Source organism: Salvelinus fontinalis, chromosome 2, assembly GCF_029448725.1.
Source record: "Salvelinus fontinalis isolate EN_2023a chromosome 2, ASM2944872v1, whole genome shotgun sequence".
NCBI classification, from domain to species: domain Eukaryota; kingdom Metazoa; phylum Chordata; class Actinopteri; order Salmoniformes; family Salmonidae; genus Salvelinus; species Salvelinus fontinalis.
The window spans coordinates 23,718,952-23,737,274 of NC_074666.1; the positions used below are offsets into that span (position 1 = coordinate 23,718,952).

The 18,323-nt window shown below is 42.1% G+C and overlaps 2 protein-coding genes across 9 annotated transcripts in view; one reads left to right on the forward strand and one right to left on the reverse strand.

Moving 5' to 3' along the window:
- Positions 1 to 4,940, forward strand: part of LOC129814938 (lysine-specific demethylase 2B-like) — a 51,293-nt gene extending 46,353 nt beyond the window's left edge. For all 6 annotated transcript variants that reach the window (XM_055868142.1, XM_055868110.1, XM_055868124.1 and 3 more), the window contains one exon: positions 67 to 4,940. In XM_055868142.1, the coding sequence (XP_055724117.1) occupies positions 67 to 248 (182 nt within the window). In that variant the 3' untranslated portion in view covers positions 249 to 4,940. The remainder of the gene's footprint in view (positions 1 to 66) is intronic.
- A 116-nt stretch (positions 4,941 to 5,056) lies between these two features.
- The window catches only part of LOC129814978 (E3 ubiquitin-protein ligase RNF34-like), a 28,473-nt gene continuing 15,206 nt past the window's right edge, over positions 5,057 to 18,323 (reverse strand). For 2 of the 3 annotated variants that reach the window (XM_055868187.1, XM_055868178.1), the window contains 7 exons: positions 15,571 to 15,789; positions 14,219 to 14,713; positions 10,262 to 10,327; positions 9,846 to 10,047; positions 9,582 to 9,617; positions 7,690 to 7,731; positions 5,057 to 7,390 (listed from right to left, as the gene is read on the reverse strand). In XM_055868187.1, the coding sequence (XP_055724162.1) occupies positions 7,206 to 7,390; positions 7,690 to 7,731; positions 9,582 to 9,617; positions 9,846 to 10,047; positions 10,262 to 10,327; positions 14,219 to 14,713; positions 15,571 to 15,789 (1,245 nt within the window). In that variant the 3' untranslated portion in view covers positions 5,057 to 7,205. Of the gene's footprint in view, positions 7,391 to 7,689; positions 7,732 to 9,581; positions 9,618 to 9,845; positions 10,048 to 10,261; positions 10,328 to 14,218; positions 14,714 to 15,570; positions 15,820 to 18,323 lie in introns of all 3 variants that reach the window. The other variant, XM_055868197.1, reaches the window with a different exon arrangement.

The window sequence follows — 18,323 nt, forward strand, 5'->3', positions numbered from 1 at the left end:
AGATGATGAATGGTCTCATATTACGACAACCTAATACTGTATATTCCTCCTCCCTAATATCTGCAGTGTGCAACAGAATCACGGACCAGTCCCTGACCTACTTCAAGCGCTGTGGAAGCATCTGTCATATTGACTTGCGATACTGCAAGCAGGTGACCAAAGAGGGCTGCGAGCAATTCATTGCTGAGATGTCAGTGAGTGTACAGTTTGAACTAGTAGAGGAGAAACTACTGCTGAAACTCAGCTAGTGGACAAACAGCAGGTTGACGAAGACTGTACTGTATGCACTGGCTAGCTAGGACACTCGTTAGAATAAGGAACTGGCAAGGGTGATGTTATCACCATGGAGACGGTGTTGTACTTCACGCATCTCTGTGCAAAAAACAACTCACATCGGAAATGGCATAAGACATTTTAATAGTGACTGTTGCCCTGATACTCATTGAATGGCTATTGTGCTGCTGAAGAAAGAATGTTTTCCAGAACAGGATGTTCAACATGAAAGGCAGGACACCTGGCTGTCCTGGAAATTTGACAGCGCATGTTTTTTTTTTTTCTTTGTTTGTCTTTGCTAAGATATTGAAGTATTTAATTTTTTCTTTCTGCAAGTGAACTCTATAAATACATACATACATATATACAGTTGAAGTCGGAAGTTTACATACACCTTAGCCAAATACATTTAAACTCAGTTTTTCACAATTCCTGACATTTAATCCTAGTAATAATTCCCTGTCTTAGGTCAGTTAGGATCACCACTTTATTTTAAGAATGTGAAATGTCAGAATAATAGTAGAGAGAATTATTTATTTCAGCTTTTATTTCTTTCATCACATTCCCAGTGGGTCAGAAGTTTACATACACTCAATTAGTATTTGGTAGCTTTGCCTTTAAACTGTTTAACTTTGGTCAAATGTTTTGGGTAGCCATCCACAAGCTTCCCACAATAAGTTGGGAGAATTTTGTCCCATTCCTCCTGACAGAGCTGGTGTAACTGAGTCAGGTTTGTAGGCCTCCTTGCTCGCAGACGCTTTTTCAGTTCTGCCCACAAATTTTCTATAGGATTGAGGTCAGGACTTTGCGATGGCCACTCCAATACCTTGACTTTGTTGTCCTTAAGCCATTTTGCCACAACTTTGGAAGTATACTTGGGGTCATTGTCCATTTGGAAGACGCATTTGCGACCAAGCTTTAACTTCCTGACTGATGTCTTGAGATGTTGCTTCAATATATCCACATAATTTCCCTTCCTCATGATGCCATCTATTTTGCGAAGTGCACCAGTCCCTCCTGCAGCAAAACACCCCCACAACATGATGCTGCCACCCTTGTGGTTCACGGTTGGGATGGTGTTCTTCGGTTTGCAAGCCTCCCCCTTTTTCTTCCAAACTAAAGATGGTCATTATGGCCATTCGGTTCTATTTTTGTTTCATCAGACCAGAGGACATTTCTCCAAAAAGTACGATCTTTGTCTCCATGTGCAGTTGCAAACCGTAGTCTGGCTTTTTTATGGCGGTTTTGGAGCAGTGGCTTCTTCCTTGCTGAGCGGCCTTTCAGGTTATGTCGATATAGGACTCGTTTTACTGTGGATATAGATACTTTTGTACCTGTTTCCTCCAGTATCTTCACAAGGTCCTTTGCTGTTGTTCTGAAATTGATTTGCACTTTTCGCACCAAAGTACGTTAATCTCTAGGAGACAGAACGCGTCTCCTTCCTGAGCGGTATGCCGGCTGCGTGGTCCCATGGTGTTTATACTTACATACTATTGTTTGTACAGATGAACGTGGTACCTAAGTGTATGTAAACCTCCGACTTCAACTATATAAAATCATTTTGGAATTATGTTAGCACAGCTGAAAACTGTTGTGCTGATTTAAAGAAGCAATACAACTGGCCTTCTTTAGGCTAGTTGAGTATCTGGAGCATCAGCATTTGTGGGTTCGAATATACAGGCTCAAAATGGCCAGAAACCAAGTACTTTCTTCTGAAACTCGTCAGTCTATTCTTGTTCTGAGAAATGAAGGCTATTCCATGCGAGAAATTGAAAAGAAACTGAAAATCTTGTATAACGCTGTGTACTACTCCCTTCACAGAACAGAGCAAACTGGCACTAACCAGAATAGAGAGGAGTGGGAGGCCCCGGCGCACAACTGAGCAAGAGGACAAGTACATTAGAGTGTCTAGGTTGAGAAACAGATGCCTCACAAGTCCTCAACTGGCAGCTTCATTAAATTGTACCCGCAAAACACCAGTCTCAACGTCAACAGTGAAGAGGCGACTCCAGGATGCTGGCCTTCTAGGCAGAGCGGCAAAGAAAAAGCCATATCTCAGACTGGCCAATAAAAATAAAAGGTTAAGATGGGCAACAGATCACAGACACAAGACAGAGGAACTCTGCCTAGAAGACCAGCATCCCGGAGTCGCCTCTTCACTGTTGCCGTTGAGACTGGTGTTTTAAAAAAACAAGGACATTTTTAAGTGACCCCAAACTTTTGAACGGTAGTGTATGTATGTACACACACACACACACACACACACACACACACACTGAGTGAAAAAAACATTAGGAACACCTTCCTAATATGGAGTTGCACCCTTTTGCCCTCAACAGCCTCATTACGTTGGGGACTCTACAAGGTGTCAAGTTTTCTCCAATGCTTCCTACAGTTCTGTCAAGTTGGCTGGATGTCCTTTGGGTGGTGGACCATTCTTGATACACACGGGAAACTGTTGCGTGTGAAAAACCCAGCAGCATTGCAGTTCTTGACTCACTCAAACTGGTGTGCCTGGCTCCTACTACAATAACCTTTTGAAAGGCACTTAAATCTTTTGTCTTCCCGTTCCCCGTCTGAATGGCACACGTACACAATCCATGCCACAATTGTTGCAAGGCTTAGAAATCATTCTTTAACGGGTCTCCTCCCCTTCATCTACACTGATTTGAAGTGGATTTAACATCACATTAATAAGGTACCATAGCTTTCACCGGGATTCACCTGGTCAGTCTGTCATTGAAAGAGCAGGTGTTCTCTTTCTATGAGGAATGATTGTTTTGGGTTAAAAACCACTCCAGGCCACTCTTGAACATCTAAAACTATATAGATATTATAATGGGCCGATATATTTTCAAATAACTGCCTTTTTTTCCTGACCTGCAAATTTGCTTTTGACGAACAAACATATCAGTCCGAAAATAAATCTGTGCGGCTCAACGTTTAATTTTGAAAAGCTGATGTGGCCCTCGAGCCAAAATGATTGGCCAGCCCTGGTGTACACAATGGTCATGTTTTTCTAATTCTTTTCATTATTTTATTTTGTTGCAATGCACCGTTTCTACATTATACAGAACAATGTTTTTTTATCAGAAAGTGTTTCATACTTTTGTGCAGTACTGAATTCACTGATTTACATGTACCATTTTGATTGAATAGTGTCAATCTGCCTCAGTTTGTTTTTTATTATTTAGACTCAAACCTTCTCTGAAGATTTATGCCAATAGAGCATTAGCTTGTTTTCTGTGCAGGTGTTTTATATTGTATTTATTTAATTGCTGCTATTTCATTTTGATATGTGTATTTGTCTGTACACAGGTACTTTCTCCTTTCCATAGAACAGTTGTTTTACTCCACTTCAATTTCTAAATATTTGACTCCACTTCAATTTCTAAATATCTATAAAAATCGATTTCCACTTTGACAATTTTTTAAATATTACTGTACTTTCCCAGGTTTATCAAGCCAGTGTGAGTTGGCACCAGTGACCGTTTGCTAGAGGAAGCATCATGAGACTGATTTAAAGTCTACGACTTGCATACCAAGATTCTGTCAATCAGTCTCCATATACTAGGCTGGTGACATTACCATACTGTTTTTAATTGTATTTATTTTTAAAAAGGGATTCTCACACCTATAGATGCAGGTTTTAAAGACATGCTCCTGAACTTTGCCGACTAGTGAGTCTTTTTTAAACCTCCCACTTTCGACTGAATGTGTCAATGCCGTTCATACATGCATAATCTATGAACAGAATTACTGTTCCACGAAATCGCTAGTTTTAAAGCGACTGTTAACTGGAAACTGTAGGCTCTGCCATTTTCCCCCACGTGGGCTAGCCCCCTAGCAATTTGAGCTTCAGCCCCTCGCAATCAAATTGTATTTGTCACGTGCGCCGAATACAATGGTTGTAGACTTAACCGTGAAATGCTTGAGCGACAGCTAGCAAGATGCACACATAATAGAGCGAGAGAGAGAGCAATGATGTGGTGCACATATCTGATGTGGTATGCAGTTTTCGGGGACCAGTTTTATCTTCTGAGCGCTACTTTCAGAACTACTGGCTAAAAAGTATACAAAAGTACTGGAGAATCTCTTTAACCAGACACAGTATAGTATGTGTATAATAATAACCTGCATACACAAGTAAAGCCACTACTTACTACTGGTGTAATATAAGTAAAGCCACTACTTACTACTGGTGTAATATAAGGAATGTAGTTAGTTACCTGTCAGACACTGACCGTACAGTTCCCCAGTTTGTATTTAACGCGTGTTAATTACAGGAAATAACAAAAGTATGGCTACTGGGGGGTCCTAATGTGTATATACATATACTTCTTTTGTATGAGGACAGGTCTATCTACCAACCATGTCTTCCCTGTGCAGTTGGGAAATATTTTAGTACTAGTATGTCATTGGTTCAACTGTATATACTGTATAGAGAACTGTTTGTGACTTGAGTTACTAAAAATTAATTCTAAATACTGAACTCTCTATTTTTGGTCATGTTTCCACGATTGTCTTAATTTATCTTTTTGGTCATGTTTATAAGCATTGTGTGCAATATGTAAACAAAACATTTGTGAAATATGTTTAAAGTATGTCATATCTTGGAATATCTATTAACGGTTTTTACATTCTGAAATAAAGACCTTAAACATCAACATTTGGAATAGTTTGCCATTTTGTCAACTTGCATTCATTAAACCGGGGATAAACAATTGATTTAGGGTAACCGGTCAGATACAGCAGTGTTAAAAAAACAAAACAGGATCTCTGCTTATTATATGGTACAGTATTTTATTCAATCTATTAAATACTTGTAATTACCAAAATAAAAAGTTCAACATTCCAAAATACAAAGTTCCAGGATTCCATAGAGTGCTCATAGCTATAACTCATCCTACTTTGACATCATATAGCTGCCTACAAGTGACATCTGAGATATCGCAGCATTATTATAAACATACATGTAAACACAGTGACAGTGTTCGCTACCGTGTGCAATGTACAAATATTCATAAGGTTTTGAATCCCCTAGCAGGTAAGGACAAGAAATGCTCCAAAATAAAATGACAACTTTAATGGGGAAATGTCATGATCAGTGATCTCTGTTTTTGATTGGAGAGTCATTAATTTGATCAAATTAAGGGAATTTACATTCTGAAAACAATTATATTCAACCTCTTAAACTATCAAATGCTAATAAATTATATTAAGACATCCAAAGCAAATGGAAAAATATATATTTATCAATAGCTTACATATCATATGCAATTATTTTACAGCAATAAGCTTTTTGTCTAACGATCTACAGGCATTAGTAGATTTTTTTTTTTTCAATAGACATTTGAATAAATATAATTTTATGATAGAACAGAAGTTGTATTTGTATAAACAAATAAACTTAAGACTGAGTTTATGCATCCTTTTCTTCTCTTGAAAAGAGATATTAAAAGACAAACCCACAACGTGATAAAAGACTTTTAAATATGAGCTCAGAACAGAGGAATTAGCACCTGTCACCTTCAAGAGGTGAACACTGAGCCAATGGACAACACACCTAGGAAAAGTAATGGAATGATATTGCTTAATTAAGCTAAGTAGCAGAGACACATTGTCAGTCATGCCAGACTTGAATAAAAGATACACCGACGAAGAGCATAAGAACGTAAAGCATGGGATGACCCAGCCACAGCATATGGTATGTTACCACAGTAGACAGGAGCCTTCTCTAAACAAACAAGATCATCATGTGATTTCACTTGTGACTGACTAAACACATGCAAGGAGAACATGGGTTGGACAGCCTTGAACTGAAGCACCCTATAACCCATAGCATGTGGCTCAAGAGCTTCCCTACAATCCAACCAATCACTGAGCTTGATGGTTTACATATTGATTGGGTTGGATGCTGCTCAAATCTGCAATGCATGGTCTGAAGTGAGGAGTGACACTTGGCATAGAAACAGCAATCAGACATCAGTAATGAAGTTTGGCACCTAAAACACCCTCCCCTGTGTGTGTAGAATGGAACAGCACAGAGACATGCAGCCTGGTTGAGTTTCTCAGACTAGTTTCATAGACAGATGTAGAAGTCTATTTTTTAATATTGCACATACTAAAGAACATTAAAGGAGATACGTATAGTATAGCCTGGTGTGGTGTGAGTGTGTAAACCATATTGACTCTAACCCTGGGATATCATAATGATCTCCACCTTGATCACCTCATACCTACTCACCATGAAACATATCCAATTCAAGTATCCATGTGACCCAGGGCCAGACTACTGCATTTGGAACCCTGGGGCACCGACCTCAAGGCACTCCTCCCTCCTTCTACACATTTTATCATGAGGCAAAGAGAATATGTTGCCGTTTTAAAGCTAATTTCCTGTAATTTTACACTATTTGCTATCTGGGGGGCCCACTGACCCACAACCCCAAAAAATGTAATAATAGAAATTTGGTTGAGGAAGGTCTGGGCCCCGGGGCACAAGCCCTGTGTCCCCGTTCGGTATACCGGCTCTGATGGGACCAATTCCGCTTCATGGTTTATTAAAAGTAAAAAACGAATTGAAATGAAGCACTGTAAAATAAGATATTGTAGAGTTATTTGTGAAACAATTCAGTGTGTATCACACTAAAGACAGAAGGTTAGTCAGTGTCCCGGAGCCAGGGGAGGTCCAGACACGACAGAGCAGTTTCCTGTGGGGCTCTTGAAGTTCTAGTAGCTGTAGTAAAAGTCAGGCTGTGTGAAGCTGTCTGCTCTGCATGTCATTTGAACTGGAGGATGTGCACATCTGCTGCAGCATTACGTCCTTGGAAACTTGCAAAACCATTCACACTCCCTCAGGTTTTCAAGCATATGCACACACTACGTCACAGCTTCAATGTCCTTGGCTGACATGCACGCTCAAGGCAGAGTTAAGACTTGAAGACGTGCACGGCCCGCACCACATACTGCCTGCAGATGGGGCACTCGCTCATCCTCATCCCACATTTGGTACAGGTGACCATGTGACCGCACTCTAGCAGCACACAGTCGATCACAGCGTCCATGCAGATGCGACATAGGTGGTCATCAGAGGCCAGCTGAGCCTTTACACTGTCTGTGGAGAAAAACAACACATGAGAAAATAGTATTACTCCACGGAGCTAGCAGCCTGAGGATGGATGTCTTCTCTTGGGTCATTCACATACTGTACATGATGACGTAGTGCCCAAATAGCCAGTTAAACAGCAGGATGAGGTGGTCTCTCTCAGAACAGCACATAGCGTATTACTCAGGAGGGGTTATGGTTGGGATTGAATGGGAAATTAGACTTCAGCATGCATCAATATGGAGAGATGTATTTGAAGACAGTGATGGTTTTGCAGGTGGGATAGTGGTGGAGTTAGACATGCCTACCTTCCACCTCACCATTGCAGATAGGCGGAGGATATGACACCACTTTATTTACAAAAGGAAAGGAGCAGTAACAAAACAACCATTAGTGATTCTAATAGGACACAACCTCTTACTCCAATTCTTCCTTCTCACATAGTATTAAAACAATTCCTGTACACAGTCATTTCCTATACACAGTCATTTCCTATACACAATTCCATTACACAGCCATTTCCTGTACATAGTCATTTCCTGTACACAACTCAAATATACAGTTGAAGTCAGAAGATTACATACACCTTAGCCAAATACATTTAAACTTAGTTTTTCACAATTCCTGACATTTAATCCTATTAAAAATTCCCTGTCTTAGGTCAGTTAGGATCACCACTTTATTTTAAGAATGTGAAACGTCAGAATAATAGTAGAGAGAATTATTTATTTCAGCTTTTATTTCTTTCATCACATTCCCAGTGGGTCAGAAGTTTACATACACTTAATTAGTATTTGGTAGCTTTGCCTTTAAATTGTTTAACTTTGGTCAAACGTTTCGGGTAGCCTTCCTCAAGCTTCCCACAATAGGTTGGGTGAATTTTGTCCCATTCCTCCTGACAGAGCTGGTGTAACAGTCAGGTTTGTAGGCCTCCTTGCTCGCAGACGTTTTTTCAGTTCTGCCCACAAATTTTCTATAGGATTGAGGTCAGGACTTTGCGATGGCCACTCCAATACCTTGACTTTGTTGTCCTTAAGCCATTTTGCCACAACTGTGGAAGTATACTTTGGGTCATTGGAAGACCCATTTGAGGCCAAGCTTTAACTTCCTGACTGATATCTTGAGATGTTGCTTCAATATATCCACATCATTTTCAGTCCCTCCTGCAGCAAAGCACCCCCACAACATGATGCTGCCACCCCCGTGCTTCACGGTTGGGAAGTTGTTCTTCAGCTTGCAAGCCTCCCCCTTTTTCCTCCAAACATAACGATGGTCATTATGGCCAAACAGTCCTATTTTTGTGTGATCAGACCAGAGGACATTTCTCCAAAAAGTACGATCTTTGTCCCCATGTGCAGTTGGAAACCGTACTCTGGCTTTTTTATGGCGGTTTTGGAGCAGTGGCTTCTTCCTTGCTGAGCGGCCTTTCAGGTTATGTCGATATAGGACTCGTTTTACTGTGGATATAGATACTTTGTACCTGTTTCCTCCAGCATCTTCACAAGGTCCTTTGCTGTTGTTCTAGGATTGATTTGCACTTTTCGCACCAAAGTACGTTCATCTCTAGGAGACAGAACGCGTCTCTTTCCTGAGCGGTATGACGGCTGCATGGTCCCATGGTGTTTATACTTGCGTACTATTGTTTATACAGATGAACGTGTTACCTTCCGGCGTTTGGAAATTGCTCCCAAGGATTAACCAGACTTTTTTTCTGAGGTCTTGGCTGATTTCTTTTGATTTTCTCATGATGTCAAGCAAAGAGGCGCTGAGTTTGAAGGTAGGCCTTGAAATACATCAACAGGTGCACCTCCAATTGACTCAAATGATGTCAATTAGCCTATCAGAAGCTTCTAAAGCCATGACATAATTTTCTAGAATTTTCCAAGCTGTTTAAAGGCACAGTCAAATTAGTGTATGTAAACTTCTGACCCAATTGTGAATTGTGAATTGTGATACAGTGAATTATAAGTGAAATAATCTGTCTGTAAACAACTGTTGGAAAAATTACTTGTGTCATGCACAAAGTAGATGCCCTAACAGACTTGCCAAAACTATAGTTTGTTAACAAGAAATTTGTGGAGTGGTTGAAAAATGAGTTTTAATGACCCCAACCTAAGCGTATGTAAACTTCCAACTTCAACTGTATGTGCATCATGTAATATACAATACAACCCAACAAAACAGTATTGAATGCCCTCACCTGCAGACATGCTGTTGATGTTGCTGACATTTTCCACTGGAAGAAAATACAGAAATACATCTTTAATACTGTGTATCTGGACCTGTGAATAATACCAAATCAAAGAAAGATGTTTTAACTTAGACAGTTTCTCTATTGTTCAAACTAGGTTTGAACTGGAGATTGATGATCTATGAAGGTCGTTATCAAAAGGATCAGTAGTGTTGTAGTTAAGATTAGGTTGGTTGGTATAGGGGGACTAAAATGATTCAACGTGGTGCTTACTGGACTTCCTGTTCTGTTCGTTCTCCCTGTAGAGCCGATGCACCCGCTCTATCAGCTCCCACTTCTCACAGCAGCCAGAGTAGTTGACAAAGTTACGGGCCAGAATCTCTTTGAGCTGCCGGACAGACAGGCTCTCAATGTCCCCTTCGTTGTCCAGGTCAGATAGAGAGGCCCGTATCCTCCTCTGTATCACTGGACTGACCTACAAAGAGAAAAGAGGAGGCACTTCATAAAACATGTTCAATACAAAGAGTTCAATTATGACTACGTTTGGTCACACCATGGTCATTGAGGCAATACAACTGACCAAGTGAATGCTCTCACAAGAGTGGGTCAGTGATTTCTCTTCAGTTAAATACATGAGGTGGAGACTGAATGGACAGAGGCAGCATGAGGTAAAGCGCTGGTCGTCTCACCTCTATGATAGGTTCACTGGCAGGTTCCAGGTGAAGGAGTGGGATGCTCGGAGCTCCCCCATGCTCCTGGAAACACAACACAACACAAAAGAGGATCAACAGCAGTTTAAGAAACAGTAATGGAGCAGATATGACAGTTTTGAAATACTTGTGTTGTCTGATGCTCCTCACCCTTTCTCCCACAAATCAGAACTTCTATAAAACACCACCAGAGGTGCTGTGATCACGAGACAGGTTTTTTATTCATACTAAACATCCATCAGGGGGAAATAAAAATAGTACAGTTTGCTGTAATAATCATAAATCAAATTCATATCTGTTGTCTCTCTTCAAATGTCTGATAAGGAAATGAGGCATGTAGGCGTATCCTCCAGGAGTACACGCAATGCCGCTGGGGTTTGGGAAAAAAAAAATTCTTCACATTTTCAAACAGTACATTTAGTAAGGCCCATAGAGACACACTGCTACTACCAGCAGTACTACACCTGCACCTGTCGACAACACAAGTTGTTCTGCTTCCACGAGCACATCCAATGCTAGCATCAGTAATTCTACATTTGTTGTTAGCCCAGCTAGCATGGACACTGACTGTTTTGAATCTGATGCAGCCTAAGAGCTACTGCCATCTTACCCGGGAAAGCACTGAACAACAGACTGGGACGTTGGACCATCAAAGAGGCGCAAATATGATGAGAACTACATTAATTTGGAGTTATTCACAATTTTCAATGAACAAAGAATGTTTTATATGTAAGATGGTTAAATAAAGAGAAAAATTATTTATTATTATTTGTGCCCTGGTCCTATAAGAGCTCTTTGTCACTTCCCACGAGCTGGGTTGTGACAGAAACTCACACTCATTCTTATGTTTAATAAATGTATCGTATAGTGTGTGTGGCAGGCTTACAATGATGGCAAAAAACATTTGAGAGTGCGCTGACATTGGTGCAGCTGGAGGTTGAATGTTTGAAGGGGTACGGGACTATAAAAAGTTTGGGAACCACTGCTCTCAAGGTACCATGTTACATTTAGTATTCAGCACCATTTGCTTCTTCTAATCTTAACAGATTGGTTAATTATTCCCTTTGAATATGTTAACTACAGTGGGGCAAAAAAGTATTTAGTCAGCCACCAATTGTGCAAGTTCTCCCACTTAAAAAGATGAGAGGCCTGTAATTTTCATCATAGGTACACTTCAACTATGACAGACAAAATGAAGATTTTTTTTTCTCCAGAAAATCACATTGTAGGATTTTTAATGAATTTATTTGCAAATTATGGTGGAAAATAAGTATTTGGTCACCTACAAACAAGCAAGATTTCTGGCTCTCACAGACCTGTAACTTCTTCTTTAAGAGGCTCCTCTGTCCTCCCACTCGTTACCTGTATTAATGACACCTGTTTGAACTTGTTATCAGTATAAAAGACACCTGCCCACAACCTCAAACAGTCACACTCCAAACTCCACTATGGCCAAGACCAAAGAGCTGTCAAAGGACACCAGAAACAAAATGGTAGACCTGCACCAGGCTGGGAAGACTGAATCTGCAATAGGTAAGCAGCTTGGTTTGAAGAAATCAACTGTGGGAGCATTTATTAGGAAATGGAAGACATATAAGACCACTGATAATCTCCCTCGATCTGGGGCTCCACGCAAGATCTCACCCCGTGGGGTCAAAATTATCACAAGAACGGTGAGCAAAAATCCCAGAACCACACGGGGGGACCTAGTGAATGACCTGCAGAGAGCTGGGACCAAAGTAACAAAGCCTACCATCAGTAACACACTACGCCGCCAGGGACTCAAATCCTGCAGTGCCAGACGTGTCCCCCTGCTTAAGCCAGTAAATGTCCAGGCCTGTCTGAAGTTTGCTAGAGAACATTTGGATGATCCAGAAGAAGATTGGGAGAATGTCATATGGTCAGATGAAACCAAAATATAACTTTTTGGTAAAAACTCAACTTGTCGTGTTTGGAGGACAAAGAATGCTGAGTTGCATCCAAAGAACACCATACCTACTGTGAAGCATGGGGGTGGAAACATCATGCTTTGGGGCTGTTTTTCTGCAAAGGGACCAGGACGACTGATCCGTGTAAAGGAAAGAATGAATGGGGCCATGTATCGTGAGATTTTGAATGAAAACCTCCTTCCATCAGCAAGAGCATTGAAGATGAAACGTGGCTGGGTCTTTCAGCATGACAATGATCCCAAACACACTGCCCTGGCAACGAAGGAGTGGCTTCGTAAGAAGCATTTCAAGGTCCTGGAGTGGCCTAGCCAGTCTCCAGATCTCAACCCCATAGAAAATCTTTGAAGGAGTTGAAAGTCCGTGTTGCCCAGCAACAGCCCCAAAACATCACTGCTCTAGAGGAGATCTGCATGGAGGAATGGGCCAAAGTACCAGCAACAGTGTGTGAAAACCTTGTGAAGACTTACAGAAAACGTTTGACCTCTGTCATTGCATACAAAGGTATGAGATATACTTTTGTTATTGACCAAATACTTATTTTCCACCATAATTTGCAAATAAATTCATAAAAAATCCTATAATGTGATTTTCTGGATTTGTTTTTTCTCATTTTGTCTGTCATAGTTGAAGTGTACCTATGATGAATATTACAGGCCTCTCTCGTCTTTTTGAGTGGGAGAACTTGCACAATTGGTGGCTGACTAAATACTTTTTTGGCCCCACTGTATATTTGGAGTTTGCCTGCAACCAGAATCTAATGGTCTTGGCGGGATGAATCTGATGAGAATGTTTACCTTGTGGCGTATTGCCTTGCATTAACTCAGCCATTTATGTGCAATGAAGAGAGAACATAAAACAGCAACGATCATGAAGAGCCTACTCCTCCCCTCCTCTCTGTCTCCACCGGACCACCGCACAAAAAGCAATTAGCTAATGGTGCAGGGCTAACGCATTCTTCCGGTGTGACATCACGATGAGGGATGGGGGCTGGGTCTATAGGGGGTCGGGGGAGGCTGATGTTCCTGGGTGTATGTGCACACACATGCTCCCTACGTATTCCACTGGACCAATCAGCCGCAGGCTGCAAGCATGCACCTGTGTTAATAATGCATCAGCAGGCCTGTTTGTGGTGTGCTAGCCTCCCTAGCCCAGCTCTAACAACTGACAACACCACAACTGCACTACCACCAGACACCAGCTATGCCCACAACCAGCTTAGAGCCCCACTCATTTGATCCTTTATGGATTACAATAGGAGTGGATGATTTTGATGTTTAGGTCAAAATGATCCCACGGACAGAGATGTGAGCAGTATTGTTGTGTTTCGCTCTCTCTTTTCAATTACAGCTGTGCCGTTGAGAGGAATCAGAAGCCAGCCTGAACGTTGTTGATGACTGGCTGCAGCTCCCAGGGCTGCACTGTAAGAGCAGCTGTCAGTCACGTGGATGTCAGATCACAGAAAAGAGTGAAATTGTGCAGTATGAAATATGAATGTAGCAGATGATCTGTGTGAGTGAACCCCTTCATTCATGTCAAACACAAAGCACCAGACTGTATCAAACTGGCTGCAAAGGACAGAGCTTGACTGCAATAAAATATACTGCAATTACTAGAATGCTTGTAAGCTTTTTATGCTCCTATATTTAGCCTAAATGGTTATCAATGGGGTTAATTTCAGCAGGGCTATGGACAATCATAAACCATTTACATCCCAGCACTAGAGATCTAGAGTAGCAATTGCTCGTTGTTGATTGTTATGCTTAGCTGTGACAACTCTACTTCACACTGACAAATATGTTCCCCACATCCATGCCATGTGCTTATCAAGCTTCACATTAATTAGCTTTGATACAAGGAGGACATATGTCAAAAGAGCAGGGAAGATGGTAAACGAAGGGGGGCAACTGGCTGGGGAATGGGACTAGGTTGGGTTTGTGAGTGTGTGTGTGTGCATGCATGTGTGTGTTATGTGTTTGTGTAGTCATACCTGGCTCTGAGCGGTCCCTGAGCTGTCACTCCGGCTGAGAGGAGAGTCTCCTTGAGAGGCGGAGAGAGACGACTGCTCCGAGGTGGAGAGAGACGACTGCTCCGAAGCGGAGCGGTGTGCGGCTGAGGGGGGCGAGGCGTGGAGGGAGTGAGGGAGCGAGTGCAGGCTGTCTGTGTCTGCATCCTCCTCATCTTCTTCTTCTTCCTCATCCTCCTCTTCCTCATCTTCCTCTACACCTCCTTGTGTCAAGGTGTTTTCTCCAGCTTCCTGGTGGCAGAGCACCAGGTCCACCAGGTCTTCCTTCTCCCTGCAGGTGTCTGTAGGGATGTTGCGCAGCAGCAGGTACTGGCGTAGGTCCTTAACACGCAGGGCCATGAGCTGTGGTCTCTGGAAGGCCGTTCCGCGCAGGAGGTGGCAGGTGGTGCAGCAGCGGAGGCTCTCTTGCAGCACCGAGCACAGGGCGCAGAAACTTTTCTTACAGTCCGAGCATATGTGCTGAGAGAAAGAGAGAGAGAGAAAGACAAAGAGAGAGAGAGACAGAGAGAGATACAGCGATAGAGACTCACCACACACATTTAGAAGAGAGGCGATCCCATCAGCCAGTCATGTCCATTCCTCCTGATCAATTCATTAATAGATTTAATTAATTATTGGCATCATGGAGTCAATTAACTATCCTGGTTTTAGAACTCTTAATTACAACTAATGAGAGGGATCTGCCAAATCTACCAGACAACAGCTTTCCAATACAAGGACTCATTCCCTATGATGTCACTATGCCCTAGGAAAGAGGATGAGTTTACCCCATTTGGCACAGACAAGCTAAATAATACTATATGGAATATTCTCTAGCTATTCCTGACATTTACAAACTTATCTCGGTTTACTGAGGAAACTCAGATTAATCGACTGACAGGCAGTCTGAACGGAGACAGAAAAAGTGGGATACGGCCAGTTAGTCCCCCAGAACCTCTCCTTTCTTGGCACAGATATCAGGCTGAGAACCCCCCCCCCCCCCCCCTCCCACACACACACGAGTAGAATATATTCCAGGATTGAACCTGCCATCGGCATGGCAGCAGGTGTGAGCGGGCTGATAGAGCAGTCTGAGCCTAGAAGTGCAAGAACGCTGAAGCCTCCAGGGGCTTCTATCGCTGTCCCAGCATGCTACACTGTCAGTCAAAGCCTAGATACGCTCTGCCATTTACCTGTCTGCAGCCAAAGCTGATGCCCTGGTGTGACCAGTATGATTGAGTATTTCATATGGACGTTAGTTGTATTCGTTTATAAGGGGCACAGTGTTCTTCCTCATCTTTTTACACACTATTGTCATCATCCTCATCACCACCTACCTTGCGCCTGAAGACAGAGAAGGCCAGTCCACAGGCCTTGCAGAGCTGACCTGCACTCCCTGAGCTGGTGGGGGGATATGTGGAGTAGCCGGCGCTGGGGGCAAAGCGGAAGGGCCCCGTCCCGGCCCCAAATCCTGGCTGCTGCCCGCGCACCGTCCCTGTGCCCATCACCTCGTTCAGCAGCCCACAGCATGACGCCCACATGGACGATGCCCCCGCCTATGAAACAAACACACAAAGCATGCACGTCTGTTCTTTTTAAATTAATGTCTCCAAGTTTGAATGCATAGTTTGGAGTCCTATTATCCATCCCAGTAGGTTCATAAACAATATGCCTTTGGCAGTACTGAAGTCATAGTATCCTTCAACGCAATCAATATAGTGCCCCAATTTCACCTCCAACACTAGACTAGAGAAAAGTACAACTTTTGTTGTAGGTCGCATCGCTAAGTGAATAGTATCTCAGACTTCTCACATCATTCGTAATTTGTCCCTGAATCACACAATGCCTCATTGTGACCTTCAGATGCTCAACCACCTTCCTCCCTCTGATAAACTACCTTTGTAGCTCCTGAGTTCCTCTACAAAAAGCACTGAAGTATTATAATACAGTCTCTGGGGTGTTCGCACATAAAAAAATGTGTAGCAGTGCCTGACGGCAGCTGGCATATTCAGAACAGGGTCCTGTGAACAGTGTGGAGGTGCAGAGGTGGATGCTATACAGCCTTTAGCTCTTCAGAGGAAGGAACTTAAGATCCAAATGGAACAGAGTGAAAGACACAAAAAAGACAGTGAATGTGGACTGTAAACCAGGGCCGTGCACAGGGTGCAGGTGCTCAAAATGAAAAAAGGGCACCCATCTGCTATTTAGCTAGCTCTATATGTATGCTTGTTAATTCCATGTGTAACTCTGTGTTGTTTGTGTCGCACTGCTTTGCTTTATCTTGGCCAAGTCGCAGTTGTAAATGAGAACTTGTTCGCAACTTGCTTACCTGGTTAAATAAAAGGTGAATTTAAAAAATAATTAAACAATTAAATAAAATTAAAATATATATCTTCACTGGTTGTGATTTATTTTCAATGCTCTAAAATAATAACTTCTTAATATAATATTGATAAACTTCTAACTCATTATATATGACTGGCTGGCTAGTGGATATTTTTAGTATATGGTAGTTAGCTAGAGTCTAATAGACTACTGTTATAGGCTTTGTTTTTTCCATTTTTATTTTGAGATTGGATGTTAGCGTGTGGGGTGCGCCCTGATTGGTGTTACCTTGTTAGTCAGTAAGTGTTACACCTGCGCTGGTTTGTCATCTCATTAGTGGGAAGGTGTTTCAACTGTGCTGGGCCAGGTGCTATTTAAGAGCAGCTGGCCCATTGCTTCTGTTGTCTTGAGAGATGTGGAAGGTTATTGCCTTAAGTTGACCCCCCCCCATTTGCTTTCTAGACAAAATCCTTTATCTGATCTTCTGGTTTAAGTTTTGTGCCACTTTTTCCTTGCATTCCCTTTCCTTGGTTTTTGTTACATTTCCTAGCAAGAAAGTGTTCCAAAAGTGTTCACTCAAACAAAAGGGCAACAAACAAAACCAGTCAACAACCAAAATGAAAGGTGGAGTTTTAAGAGGGGTTCTGAAAAACACTCATGTGGGTGTCCACTGAAAGCTGGATAGCAACAACTAGGACCTAAAAGACACCCACCAAATTTAAAAACATGGAAGAAACCAAAAAGTGGCGCAAAACTGTGAAGATCAGAAAAATGATTATGATTTAGAAATCTAATGGGGAGAGTCAAAGGTGTTAACCCTCCACCTCTTTCAAGACAACTGGAGCCCTCGGCCAGCCAATCTTAAATAGCACCTGGGCCAGCACAGGTGAAACACATTCACACTAACGAGACAAGAAACCAGCACAGTTGTAATGCAAACCGCATACAAAAATATATATTCCACCACCCAAAGGGCAGTTGGGAGTGGGAGGGCAAAGGTAGACCCCTATCTGTGAACGTGCCTGCTGCAAATACATTATTATGAGAGTTCTTTGGGTCTGTTTGTGGTTGAAAATGGTCAAGCACTAGAGCGTAAACAGCCTGTCCTAATGAGCTATGCCCCAAAAGGGATGTTGGGTTCAATCATTAAAGGTGCAATCCGCAGTTGAAACAACAACAAAGCAGCCTCCCACCCGTTTTGGCAAAAAGCTGAGGGATGGGGCTGGAGTAATGTAACCATTCTCAAATTTATAGACAGGGCTACGGATGCAAGGCCTGACCCATCCATGATATCAAAATTATAGTTGTAACCATGTTGAGGCTTTATAGCCCTCAAACTCAACTCTGGACCTCGAAGCCAATTCAACTGCAGTTTTTCATTGTTCCCCTCTAATCGGGGACTGATTTAGACCTGGGACACCAGGTGTATGCAATTAATTATCAGGTAGAACAGAAAACTAGCAGGCTCCGGACCTCATAGGGTAAGAGTTGAATAACCCTGCTTACATTTACTTTGTTAAAACCAGCTTATATTTTGCATTCTGATGGGGTACCACAGTTGAACTAAGCTCATGAGGCATTTATCAGTTATATTTTTCAAGAATCAATGTGTACATTATCACAAGTCCAAAAATGGATGTAGCAACTGCATATTGCCACTAAGTTTCTGTCCATTATATAATGAATTCCCGGTCACACACAATGCTACAGACATAAATCCCCCGATGAGAGTATGCTATGGCTCTCATTGAAAACATCCTCTCTA